Source organism: Fimicolochytrium jonesii (assembly GCF_025526975.1).
Source record: "Fimicolochytrium jonesii strain JEL569 chromosome Unknown EV422scaffold_24, whole genome shotgun sequence".
Taxonomy (NCBI): domain Eukaryota; kingdom Fungi; phylum Chytridiomycota; class Chytridiomycetes; order Spizellomycetales; family Powellomycetaceae; genus Fimicolochytrium; species Fimicolochytrium jonesii.
The window spans coordinates 346,404-358,590 of NW_026515691.1; the positions used below are offsets into that span (position 1 = coordinate 346,404).

The 12,187-nt window shown below is 55.1% G+C and overlaps 6 protein-coding genes across 6 annotated transcripts; 1 reads left to right on the forward strand and 5 right to left on the reverse strand.

Moving 5' to 3' along the window:
- Positions 1–250: 250 nt before the first annotated feature.
- EV422DRAFT_539680 (RNA binding motif protein 39b) lies at positions 251–2,737 on the reverse strand. Its single transcript, XM_053071080.1, has 9 exons — positions 2,606–2,737; positions 2,135–2,526; positions 1,904–2,074; positions 1,695–1,838; positions 1,394–1,625; positions 1,168–1,328; positions 924–1,089; positions 755–844; positions 251–670 (listed from the first exon to the last, which is right to left on the reverse strand). Exons 1-9 carry the CDS (start codon positions 2,657–2,659, stop codon positions 605–607), a joined length of 1,476 nt encoding a protein of 491 aa, XP_052922985.1. The 5' UTR covers positions 2,660–2,737; the 3' UTR covers positions 251–604.
- A 161-nt stretch (positions 2,738–2,898) lies between these two features.
- EV422DRAFT_539681 (iron-sulfur subunit of succinate dehydrogenase) lies at positions 2,899–4,730 on the forward strand. Its single transcript, XM_053071081.1, has 5 exons — positions 2,899–3,119; positions 3,191–3,304; positions 3,407–3,689; positions 3,762–4,073; positions 4,153–4,730. Exons 1-5 carry the CDS (start codon positions 3,063–3,065, stop codon positions 4,233–4,235), a joined length of 849 nt encoding a protein of 282 aa, XP_052922986.1. The 5' UTR covers positions 2,899–3,062; the 3' UTR covers positions 4,236–4,730.
- EV422DRAFT_574460 (uncharacterized protein) lies at positions 4,698–5,517 on the reverse strand (the record flags this gene model as incomplete). Its single annotated transcript, XM_053073191.1, has 3 exons — positions 5,314–5,517; positions 5,137–5,183; positions 4,698–4,952 (listed from the first exon to the last, which is right to left on the reverse strand). The coding sequence occupies exons 1-3, from the start codon at positions 5,375–5,377 to the stop codon at positions 4,698–4,700; spliced, it is 366 nt and encodes a 121-aa protein (XP_052922987.1). The 5' UTR covers positions 5,378–5,517.
- A 97-nt stretch (positions 5,518–5,614) lies between these two features.
- Positions 5,615–8,919, reverse strand: EV422DRAFT_202907 (uncharacterized protein). The gene is made up of 4 exons (XM_053065304.1): positions 8,733–8,919; positions 7,820–8,665; positions 7,453–7,756; positions 5,615–7,370 (listed from the first exon to the last, which is right to left on the reverse strand). The coding sequence occupies exons 1-4, from the start codon at positions 8,827–8,829 to the stop codon at positions 5,870–5,872; spliced, it is 2,748 nt and encodes a 915-aa protein (XP_052922988.1). The 5' UTR covers positions 8,830–8,919; the 3' UTR covers positions 5,615–5,869.
- A 412-nt stretch (positions 8,920–9,331) lies between these two features.
- On the reverse strand, positions 9,332–9,995 carry EV422DRAFT_539689 (uncharacterized protein). The gene is made up of 2 exons (XM_053071082.1): positions 9,615–9,995; positions 9,332–9,550 (listed from the first exon to the last, which is right to left on the reverse strand). Exons 1-2 carry the CDS (start codon positions 9,751–9,753, stop codon positions 9,492–9,494), a joined length of 198 nt encoding a protein of 65 aa, XP_052922989.1. The 5' UTR covers positions 9,754–9,995; the 3' UTR covers positions 9,332–9,491.
- A 235-nt stretch (positions 9,996–10,230) lies between these two features.
- EV422DRAFT_203070 (uncharacterized protein) lies at positions 10,231–11,528 on the reverse strand. Its single transcript, XM_053065306.1, has 2 exons — positions 10,613–11,528; positions 10,231–10,544 (listed from the first exon to the last, which is right to left on the reverse strand). Exons 1-2 carry the CDS (start codon positions 11,185–11,187, stop codon positions 10,286–10,288), a joined length of 834 nt encoding a protein of 277 aa, XP_052922990.1. The 5' UTR covers positions 11,188–11,528; the 3' UTR covers positions 10,231–10,285.
- Positions 11,529–12,187: the final 659 nt, after the last annotated feature.

Genomic DNA, 12,187 nt, shown 5'->3' on the forward strand with positions numbered 1-12,187 from the left:
TTCTCCCCGTGACAGAGTGATACCAGAAGAGGATTGCTAGTTTGATAGAGCGGAAGGGAGAGAGCGGACGGTCGTCCTTTTTATGTGTGTTGTTGGCAGCTTGTTGGCAGCGACATCCGCAGCAGGGAGATTTGGGATGAGATTTGCGAAGGGTGTTGTTAGGTGTTCATGTTCAGCAATTGTGGCAGGGCAAATTATGAATGACACATCGCCCACGCGTTGAAAGACGTCGTTTCAACCACAAGAATGACATCCGCAAACACAAAAGGAGCGCCTCGGTCAACAGCCAACATTTATCGTATTGCGATCTGATGGGAAATAGCACAGCCAACAGAATGAAGCAGTACACATACATAGGACCCATACACCACGCCGCCTGTCCAGCGTCAAATTCGACCTAACAAAAACGGGGTACGGAAATCGTAAGGCGGAGGTATACATCAACTCACACCCCACACAGGATACACATAGCTAATACTCCGCTATGATGTTTCTCTAAGATGATTGTTGCTTGTGCCGGTCTTGGTTCGAGTGCCTACGGAGATCGGAAAAGCGGTTTCTTTTGTTCTTTGAAGTGCGGGTTGTACGTTACTTTCTCTGTCTTTTATTCGAAGGCGGCTTCGGGGAATCGGCCGTTGTACGTGATGTCTGGCACGAAGGCTGCTTCGATCTGAGAGCAGAGAGAAATATCAGTTAGCTGAACTTATGTGCGTAAAGAGCTAGGGAGCAGTGAAGGATATTCCGAGCCACTTACCCGACTACCGGCAAAGAAACGGCCATTCAATGCGTTCACTGCCGCCTCAGCTTCAGGGATGCTGTTGTACTTCATGTAGATACGGCCATCCTACAAATGAGAGATAAAAGTTGAGCACCATTCCCGCGACCCCGGCATCTCAACGCTGAGCGTAATTCCCGATACATACCGGACTCTCAGAATCCACCCCGACGTGTCGGAGGGTCCCATACTTCCCACATTCCACACCCACGTCATCCTTGAGGTCTTGCGCCCACCCGGGATCTCCTTGGACTTCCTGCAAGTTGAACATGTTTTTGAGAAGAACGTTTCTGGTTGGTAGGATTACCGGTTTGCTGAGGGGGATCAGAAAGAGAATTCAGAGTAAGATCATCATATACGACTACAATGTATGGTATTGGTATATGACTTACGCCGGCAGGTTGGCTCCCACGAGTTTCTCGTCTCGGGCGAGCTTCGCCATGAGGTCCATGCGTGAGACGTTGTTAAGCGACATGCCTCCGTTCTCGGCATCGTCTAGAGAGTATGACGCGGTGGTTGTGCTTGTGACTTTTTCCGTATGGCCAACTCGGATCTGCAAAACTGCGATAGTTAGGAGGTGCACGACTTTTATGGGCAAATCTGAAGATTGCAACGTACCGCACGACCCATAAGTTCAAAGCCATTCATCTTCTCCATGGCCTGCTTCGCATCCGCCGGGTTTCTATAATGAATGAATGCAAAGCCTCGAGACCTGCCTGTATCTGCGTCCTTGGCCACGTCCACGCGGTCGATGGGCCCAAACGGTTCAAAGACGTCCTTCAGATCGGATTCGGTCAGGTTAAAGTGGAGGGAGCCGACGTATAAGCGAGTAATCGGGGCTTCGGCGCGCCTGAAAGTTGTATGTGTTTAGCTGTGCTTTTGCTGATCACGAATTCGACCGATAAATGACTATGCTTACGCGGCGGCCTCGGCTTCAGCAGCGATACGGTTTTTTTCGGACTCGGTGTGTTGCACAATGATGGGGATACCAAGCAGCTTCTGCTCAGACATTGCGATGGCCTTTGGTACAGATTCGACATCATAAAACTCAACATAACCAACACTGTATGGTGTGGTGCTTAGAAACCCCGTACAGAAACAGAAACTCGATAGACCAACGACGCTCACCCTTTTGATTTGCGAGAATTGCGATCTGAAATGATCCTTGCATCTCGCACTTTTCCCGCAGGCAAGAAAAAGTCGTAAAGCTCTTCTTGCTTCAAGCGAGCCGCCAGCTGCATCACGAAAACGGTCCGCTTGTCTCGTTCATATTCATCCAGTTCCGGTGACCGTGGACGACTGGAAAAGGAACATGCAGTCAGCCGACCGATCATCCGAAAAACAACCAAGTCTACTCACTCATCACGGGGAGGCCGCCTAGAAGACCTCTCAACAGAGCTACGTCGGCGATGGTGATCCCTGGAATCCCTCGAATCCCTCCTGTCACCTCTACTATGACGACGCGAAGGCGACCTAGACCTGCTGCTCCTCCTCCTACGCTCACGGTCCCTGTCCCTATCATCCCGGCGGCGTGGAGAGCCCGAACGAGAACGCTCTTTGCGACTGCTGCGCCGTCTGCTTCGGTCGCTTGGGGAACGAGAACGACGCCGGTCACGATCGCTTCGGTCGCGCGATCGGTCCCTGTGTCGCCGCTCTTTTTCTACGCCTTTCTCGTCGGTCTTACTGCGGACCTCGGAGGAATCGTCATATCTATTTTCGGATGGGGTGGGTTCGGGGGAGACTGGGGGGCCCTGTAGAGTGGTCCCACTGCATTAGCATTTCCGGACCTAGTGGGAACTACAGAGGGCGGTAAGAGATTATGAGACTCACAGCCTTGCGGAAAGGAGCTTCTAGGAGCTGTTCTACGTCGAGTTCCATAACCATGACCTCTATGCGTTGACGTGATTGAGTGTTTTGGTGTGGGAATCGAAAGTGCCATTCAAGCAACGAGCAATAACGAGGGTGCTGTGAAGTGCTGTGGGGGGGGCCAAACCTGGGGCCGAACTTTAATGGCCAGTCATGTGACCACTCGAGAATAACTAATATAATCACGTGGCGCTCAATCGGCGGAAGTCGGGCGCTGCTTCTCACATCACTCATCTTGCGGTTGTGCTTCCAATGTTCCCCACGCTTGTCGGTCTCTTTGTGAGTCTGGACGTGCAAACCTCCTCAAAATTGCAGCTGGCGCCGAGAACAATCTCGTTTGCAACAGACAACAAGACACACCATAAACACCTCTTGCGCTTTCGCAATCACCACGCAGTGTAGCCCAATACACCGACTTGCAATGTCGCTCCCAATTATTGCCCGGAATACGGCCCTCAAGGCTCCCAAGAGTCTTCTGGTACGATTTTCCGCGAGCGTCGGCTAATCTTGGGCACTTATCACTAAAGATCACGCTTGTTTGCCTTGCAGACTCCTGCGGCTGCTTCCATCCACAGCACTGCTGTTGCCCAGCTTGCTACACCCACCGCCGAGCCAATTCAGGTGAAGAAGCCTTTGTTGAAGACGTTCAAGATTTACCGCTGGGTATGTTGTCGTGGGAATCCTCTGTGTCCTGCTGGACAACTCTTTGCCGAGTGGGCGTATGTCTGACGAGACGACTCACCACCCAAATCTCTCACGCTACAGTCTCCCGACCAACCAGCCGAGAAGCCTCGCCTGCAGAAATACGATGTCGACCTTAACCAATGCGGACCTATGGTTCTGGACGCCTTGATCAAAATCAAGAACGAGGTGGACCCGACCCTTACGTTCCGTCGATCATGCCGCGAGGGTATCTGCGGATCATGCTCGATGAACATCAATGGACTGAATACATTGGCCTGCTTGAGCCGTATCGAACGTGACCCGGCAAAGGAGACCAAAATTTACCCATTGCCGCAAACATACGTCGTGAAGGATCTCGTTCCTGGTATGTAGTGCGCACTGTACAACAGCCCGTTATCTGTCTACAAACCTCACTGATACGCCAATCCCCATGCAGATCTCACCCAACTGTACAAGCAATACAAAGCCATCGAGCCATACCTGAAGCAAAAGACTCCCGCCCCCGAGCGTGAGAACCTGCAGACGATCGCCGAGCGAAAGAAGCTCGACGGACTCTACGAGTGCATTCTGTGCTTCTGCTGCTCGACCTCATGCCCAAGTTACTGGTGGAACAGCGATAAGTACCTTGGCCCCGCCGTCCTCATGCAGGCATACCGATGGATGGCGGATTCGCGTGATCAGTTTGGGGTTGAGCGTCGTCAGGCGTTGCAGGACCCTTTCTCGGTCTACCGTTGCCACACTATCATGAGTATGTGTTCTGGTTCCGCTTTCATTTCATTGGTGGAGAACAGCGGCTAATCAATTTCTTCCCTACTTTTCCATTACAGACTGCGCGAAGACATGCCCGAAGGGCCTGAATCCCGGACTGGCCATCGCAGAGATCAAGAAGCAAATGGCTCTTGACGGATAGAAATCGTTTTTGCATAGCTACCTAAATCAAAAAGTCCCCTTTCGTTGCCATATACCAAACTCAGAAAACAACTATTCTTCTTTCTTATGGGAAAGGGACGCGCTTGTCTTGGTGTATCGTTTTCGTCTTATGCGTAATTGTCTTCCACATTTGTGGCAGACTGCCAATAGTTACAGTGGGTACAAGGGCGCCGCATATAGTGTACAAGGGCGCCGCATATGCGACAAATCGATAAACGAGCCTCATGCCCTCTCATAACCCTGCAGCATGCGGCCGACAGAGGCAGCAAGCTTTCCGCATCTGTTCGTGACGTGCCGTTGATGGTGTCCGCGGCGCCGGCGGGAATTCGTTTCCTCCCACAAGCTGTGCACTGCGAACATGCACCACACATCCTCTACGCTCATCCTCTCCCAGCAATCCACCTCACCAACACAGAACCTCTCCTCATCCTCACCCCAACGATTAACCCCTCCCCCTCCCCCGGCTCCCCCTCGCTCCACCCCTCCCCCTTCCCCTGTCCCCACCCCCGCCGCGTCCACCCCTCGCACCCCCACCCCCGCCATAGTTGTTCCCCCTCGGCTGTTCCTCGCGCACCATATCGATGACCTCGTCGGGTATCCGCAGGTACTTGATCGTGCTGCCGCGGATGTAGATCTCCGGCAGCCGCCAGAACCGGTCGCCGTCGGGGGAGGTGCAGATCACTTCGCGGAGATTGATCTGGGGAGGGGTTGGAGGGACGATGTTAGGCGCGCTGGGGACATGGAATGTTGAGACGGCCTTTGACTTTGGCTTCCTGGAAGCGACCCGGCCTTTCCCGTGCCGCCACCAACATAAGCATAGCCCGCGGTCGCCATTTGCCAATCCCTCAAACACCTTGCCACTCCCCCCGAAATACACTCACGTTCATGAAATTATCACAGTTGACCAGATGTCCATTATACGTCTCGCCTGGCAGAAGAAGAGGCAGACCATCAGCCTTCATACACTCACGAGTCACCCCCGCCATAGACCCGGCCCTGACTAAGAGTACTAGCCCCAGAACACCGGAATGAGACGTGGATAGGATGCCCAGACGTACCGTTCTTGAGCTCGACCAGCATCGGATGGCCCTGGGCGGTGTTGAGGAGGGATAGGGGCAGCATTGTTGGTGTGTGTGATGCTTCTGTGGGATTTCCTTTCTTGGATGTTGGCTCGAAATGGGGTGGTCTGGGTCGATGGTGTGTGGATCCCCCGCCACTGTGCGAGATTCTGCGAAGAGTCTGGATTTGGAAGTCCAGACGCGAAGTTTGTGGTTTTCGACACATTTCCTCGTCCCGCAATGCGAAACGTCCCTGAGAGGCTAAGACAGCAACCCCGATCTCTCCATATTGAAAAGAACGGACGAAAAACCATCCTTCAAAGGAACGAAACGTACGCGGTCCCGTCTGTCTGGGATATTGGAGACATGTATACAGTACATCAGGCGGGATGAAACAAAGAAAAAGGTTGGGGGATGGTTCGGGTTGAGAAGGGAAAACATGTCAACTTTCGCACTGAAGAGTCAACTCGCAGCCTACAACACCAAAAGGGAGGGGAGGGGGCGGGGGGAGAGCGAAAAAAAGAACCAGGTTATAAAATGTCCCTACCAACCATACTCAAACCCCCAAATTACCAGCACACCCTCCCCACGGCCCCTCCCCCTCCCCCTCCACACTCGGCATCCCAGGCGCGCCCCTATAACTCCCCCACCGATCCAACCCGCCCACCGCCTGCCCCGCTTCCACGATCCCCTTAACAGTCATCCGAATCATCTCCGCATAATGCGCATCCACCGGAAAATGCCTGCCAGTGTTATCCAACACCGGCAGAAACACACCGGCGGCATCTCCGATCGCCTCTCTCACCAGATCCGGTGTCGCGGTTGTCGCGCAGAGATCCGGGAGGAGGATTTGTAAGGCGGCGGTGCCCATGAGCGGGAACAGCGCGATGGCGGGGGAGATGACGGGGTGGGAGGGTGTGAAGGGGATTTTGGAGATGTCGGTTGCGTGGGTGGGAGGGACGGATAAGGGGGATGGGATGAGTGGGGAGTGGAGGGAGCGGAGGGTGTAGGCGAAGGCGCGGCGGGAGATTGTGAGGAGGGTGCGGGAGTCTACGCGGCATTCTTGGGCTGGGTAGTTTTGGGGGGTTGAAGAGGGTTTGCGGAGTGTGATGCGGTGGGTGGAGGAGAAGTGCGCTGTTGGCGGGTAGTTGTGCAGGACGGAGAGGCAGAGGAGGAAGGTGGTTGTGCATTCCACCGAGTACAGGGATTCTGTCCACGGCGCGTTAGGCGCTGGGGGGACTGATCCGCTGAGAAACATGGTGAGGTTGTCGAAAGCGCGGTACTGCGGGGGTAAGCTGCTCCACCAGTTGATGAGTGTTTCGTGGAGGAGGTCGGGGGTAGGGTTCACCTTGTACGCGCCAAACACGGCGGTAGCGGGTGCGGTCCAGGGTGAGGCGGGGTCGGTGTCGTCGTCGTCCGGGTCGGGTTTGGGTTCCGGGGCCCTGCGGACAAGGCGGTACACTGTCCGCAGCAGCATCAAGCCTTGCGCGATGAGTGCCAGCCCGCCGCTTCTGTTGAACATCGTCTCTTGGATTAATCGTTCGACGCGGCCGGCGGTGTCCGCGACGGTGAAGGCGCTCAGAGACGTGTTGAGCTGCCCATACATCATCTGTGCGCGCTGCTGCTCGACCGCGATGCGGGCCTTATACTGCCCTCTGTTCTCCCACGGCCGCTTATCGTACATCAGCAGCGTGAGATTACCCTCATCCATGAACGGCATGCACTTGGACGCCAGCATCCCGTACGTGTCGTACATGAAGCACATAACCAAGGTCTCCCAATACACATTGCGTTCCGATTCCGTGCACCTTTCGGTGCGGCAGGCGGTGAGGATCTCCCACACGGGTCGCTGTGCGGAGGACGTGTCGTTGCCGGGCACCTGGTGCCGGTCCGGGACCAAGAAGCGGTAGTAGCCTTCGGAGACGATGACGGCTTCGCGGATCCACTTGCAGGCTTTGGGCCCGTCGCCGAGTTGGAAGAATATGCCGCCGAGGTTGAGCATGCATTGCACTTTCGCGGGGCCGTAGTAGACGCGGCTGGAGAGGCCGCGTTCTGCCCTGCAACATTAAGAGGGAGAAATGTCAATACATGCGACTCCATCACAACCAAAAAAATCCCTGCACCGTCCCGAGAACTAACCGCTCCGCAAAATGCTTAACTGCCCTATGCCTACTCCCATAAACCCTCTCCAGCTCCGGATGCACCGAAAACTGCGCGCCAGACGCACACATCACGCTCACAATATCCGGGTCCACGCGGTCCGCCTGACTCTCGAACCCGCGCTGGACCACAAGGCCGAACACGTAGCCCGTGTCGCGGAGATGCGTTTCCAGGTCTGGTAGCGGGGGGGATGGGGAGGGGAGGGCGGATGACATCATGAGGGAGGTGAAGCTGAGGTCCATGTTGAGAGTTTGGAAGGTTGCTGGGTCGAAGATTAGGGTGTCTGTGGGACGGAGAGAGCAGAGTTAGCGGGATGATTGCATGGGGTCAGGGAGCAAATACGTACCTGAATTGAACCCCAGCTCAAAGATCCGGGAATTGTCAAACGTAGGAAACCGAGACGCGTTGAACGAATCCATCGACGGCATCATCTGCGTCTGCGTCATCAGCGCACCCGCCCCGGCAAACACCGGTAACGCAGCCGCCGCTGGATCCAGACTCCGCGCCGCCGTGTCCAGTTCCACCGCCGACTCCATGCTATCAAAGCTCATAGTTCGCGCCGCCGTATCCACCGACGACTCCAGGCTGTCAAAGCTACCCTTCAACGCCGCCAGCGGGCCGTCCACGCCGTCCAGTGAGAAGTACGAGTCGGGTAACGAGGCGGAGACGGGGGAGACGCGATCGGACTGGGTGTGGATGCTGTCTGGTGATCCGTTGGGAAATAACGACAGCAGTTCGGGGGAGTCGCGGTCGGTTATGTCGCCGAAGAGGATGCGGAGCTGGGCGTCGTCTTTTTGTCCATTCAACGTCGATGCTGGTGGTGTTGCGTGCGTCCGGACCTCTGTTCCCGCACCTCCAACCCCACCAACCCCCAGAAGGTCATTCAAATCTTTTTCCACACTAAAGAACCCCACCTGCCCAGTCGGCAACGGCGCGTCCCTCTCAAACGGGCGGCTATCCACCTCCATCATCGCGCTGTAACCAATCTCCGACTCCCCGCTGCTATCCGACATTAGCGCCGTCGCCGGCGTCGCGGTGGTGGTTTTGTTTTGTGATCGAACAACGGTCCGTTTCATGGTGGCCGTTTTGTAGGTACATGGCGCCTTTTCGCCGTTAGTGCTGCGGGCGCGCTGGCATTGCGTGCAGGTGGGTTTGAGGCCGTCGCAGCGGCGTTTTTTGGATCGGCATCCGTCTGAAAAGGGAGGGACATAAAGCAGTCAGTACCGAACTGCATAACGGCTGGCATTTGTGACACCTACCGCATGCGAGTGACTGCCGCTTCCGATGCTGCCCACCCCCGACGGAAGCGGACTGCTCTGTCGGGAGGGAGGAGCGTGGGGATGGTGTCTGAATCATCCCCTTCGTTTATTCCCTGATATTGCGTTTGTCGGAGGCTTCGTATTGTCGAGGGTGAAGTATATCCACACTCTTTGCGGTCCAGAGGATCTACTATGTGCTCGAACTCCAGTCTCGTCGGACCGGCAGTTTGTTGGCGTCGACTGGACGATATCTCCACAGTTTTTGGACGTAGTTATGTATGGCTGCAGGTGCTCGCCACTTAGACTGCACATGTATTCATACATTGCACAGAGGGTTGCCAAGGCCCCTTTGGCATGTGGGGGCGCCTTCCCTTCCTCATCCCAACAGTCACGGCGCCACATCATGGATTTCCCACATTCGGCAGAACGGGCCGCCCAGACACGCGCCACGTAGTATCTACAAATGTCAAAGACTCGTCGGATCCCTCCGGTCACTTCCAAGGAACGGCCCGGCGGCAGCACCTTCCAATTCATTCTCAAACTAAAATCTCCATCTACAAATTCCAACGTATGGGAAGACAGAATTGAAGATTTTGGAAACCTCGAGAGTCGAACAGCGGGTATATGTATTAATTGGGGATAGTTATGGTACAAAATTCCAAAATGGGTTCGTTCATGCTTGGGAGCTGAGTGATGCGTCGGTATGGGTGAGACTTAGGGCTCAGAGTTTCCCGCATGCATCCTCTCTACATACACAATCTACTGCAACACAACACCGGGCTTGTGTGTGTGAATGATATATGCCGCATGTGCGATTCCTAGAAAAAACGCGAAAGAAATCAATATTACATTCGCCAATCCCGTTTATCCGAGTCTACCCACCAGGAATGTAACCCAAGAGCGTAAGCCCGATGTTAATGAAGAAATCGGCCGAGATTCCCCGCTTGAAGAAGACGCCTAGGGGCGGCAGGAAGAAAGCGACGAGGTAGTCGATGAATTGGCGGCCGGAGAATGAGACCATTTTTGCGGCGGGTGTTTTGTGTGTGGGTGTTTTGGTGGGGTGTGAGTTGGGTTGGTTTGGTTTATGCGATGTTTGGCTCGTTTTTGCAGTTGAGGGGTGTGCGAGAGACGATTTCGGGGCCGCCTCCTTTTATATGCGTTTATATGCGACGAGTCTTCCAAGAAGGCAGGGCAGGAATGAGGTTCACCCCACATGGAAGCCAAGCCCCGCATGACGACGAAGTGAAAGCACAACAATGCTTATGGGGGAACAGGGGCGACAGACACGCGGGCCATCGCTCACCCTGACGCGTCTCAGTCAATCCGCACGGGGAACGAGGAGAGAGAAGCCGTTGACGTCATGGCATCGAGACCTGCCTCGAAAAACGGGGTGGGAGAGACGTCCGAACATCCGTCGTTCCTGCGCATATACAGTACACTATAACTCACCTCGGGGCGGCAATGGAGGCCCGACGCCTCTGAGGATGTTTCTTGGAGAGGTGGGAAGACGATGCAAGTCGGTCGACACTCGGTGTCTGTGTGCGATATTTTCCTCATATCTCGTAGACCGCATGGGCAACATCTCGTTCACGGAACCCACCCGGGAGACCGCTAAAGCCGAGATCACCGCTGAAGCTGTCATCATTAACGCCGTCAATGCGGCGACCGAGCCAGACACAGGTTGCGCGGTATGGAAGCATGACATTACCGACCCATAGGAATACCCAAGGACACTGGTACATAGTGAGACCGAGCTCGGATGGTCTCGACGAGAGCGCTGCGGATCCCTCGTATGCGGCACTGATGGGTGGACTACCGGAATGCGGCTCGGGCACATGTTAGAACCTGTGAAGGGCCTCTGAAACACCAGTGTTGCGCACCTGACTGCCTTCGCCCCGTAACAATGGGACGCGGCGCGAACGAAGACGTAAGCGTACATTGCGTAAATACAAGAACGCGCGACCGCCGACCGGGCTTCCCCGGATCCGAATCGTCCGCTTGAAGTCTTTGTGGATGATGAGGAGCAGGCGATTGTTGCCTGTCCTACCGCGGACTGGAACCGGCGAAACGGCGTGGGCAACATTCGCAATCTTCCAACGATTTTTGCTTGCACGGACGTGGGACGCAATGATAGGAAGAACCAAGGAAGCTTCGCACGTTCCAGAGGCCAAAGCCGGTGAAATGGGTGAGCAGAGCGTCTCGCGGGGATTGAAACGCCGAATCCGCGAGTACCCTCGCAACGATAGGAACGAAAAAAGTTTGTAGGGCATGCACGAGTTCGAATAGCCGCCCTGTACCCAGGGCAAGATGGTGGGCAAGGCAGCGTTCCATATACTGCTCGCACAAGAACTTTCGTGGCAGTCCAGTTCATGTGACAGGGAAGATTTTGAGGCTGATCGGGACACAGCCTCATTCGCTTTTCGAGAACGACGCGGGGTAAGCGACCAGGAGGCATTGAGGTATGGAGCGCGCTCTTCCATGTTTCAATGCTTCCTGGCCGTTCGCTCGCCCCCGGGAGGACTTAATCCCGCTCGATTTGCGAGCAGGTTCTCGGCTCATGATATGGACTCACGGAATCGGTTATGATGCTGGGTGAAAAGGGAGTGGGCAGCCAACCGGAATTACGTGGTGGCGAGAGGAAGTGAAGAGTCTCTCGTTTGGATTCCCGAGGCAGACCACCTCCGACGTTATCACAGCAAGTGCCGCCGTCCCAGGCCGACCCGGATACGATGAACTCTGCCGGCGGAGCTCAAGGTGGTGAAGCTCAGCACGAAGGCTCGCAGCACAGCGGTTCCCAGCAATCCGATGGACACGAACTCATCCGCTCTCACGGTTTTCCCACGGGTACGCACGGTGCTGTGCCTGTGCAAGCCCCGCGCTCCGTCCAAGCCGGAAGTGATTTGGCTCTACCGTTGACGCCAGACGCGTTCTTCAGCACAGTCGTGGAAAAGACGAAGGTCGAGTTAAATACATATATTGCCGAGTATCTTCGCACAAGCAAGAAGGAGATCTGCCGAATATCTTCGCACAAGCAAGAAGGAGACGAACATTGCCGGTGCCTTGTCCAAGCGTTGGAATAGTGCCCCTTCCGGAGTTGCGGCGTTCAAGGCAGTCTATCAAGGGGCAACAGACCTCGCAATGGCTATCCCTAACATCAAGATTCGCTTCAATGGCCATTATGAAGAGCTTGAGAAGATCATCACTCATCTCCGGGCCAATCGCTGGGATGGTTCCATTAACGCTCGATACTACAAGGCCGGGAAAATTCCCTATGATGAGGGCAAGTTTGGAGTTCTTGCAGCTGCTACACTCGCTGCCCTTCAAGCATTCGCTCCTGCTAGCCCTCTTGCTCAAAGCCCCGCCTTAAAGCGTGTCGCTGATAATGCGCCTATCGCCGGTGGTGTTCTTGCTCGTGCGATCTCGACTGTAGCTACTTCTGAGGCGAATGCTCAGAA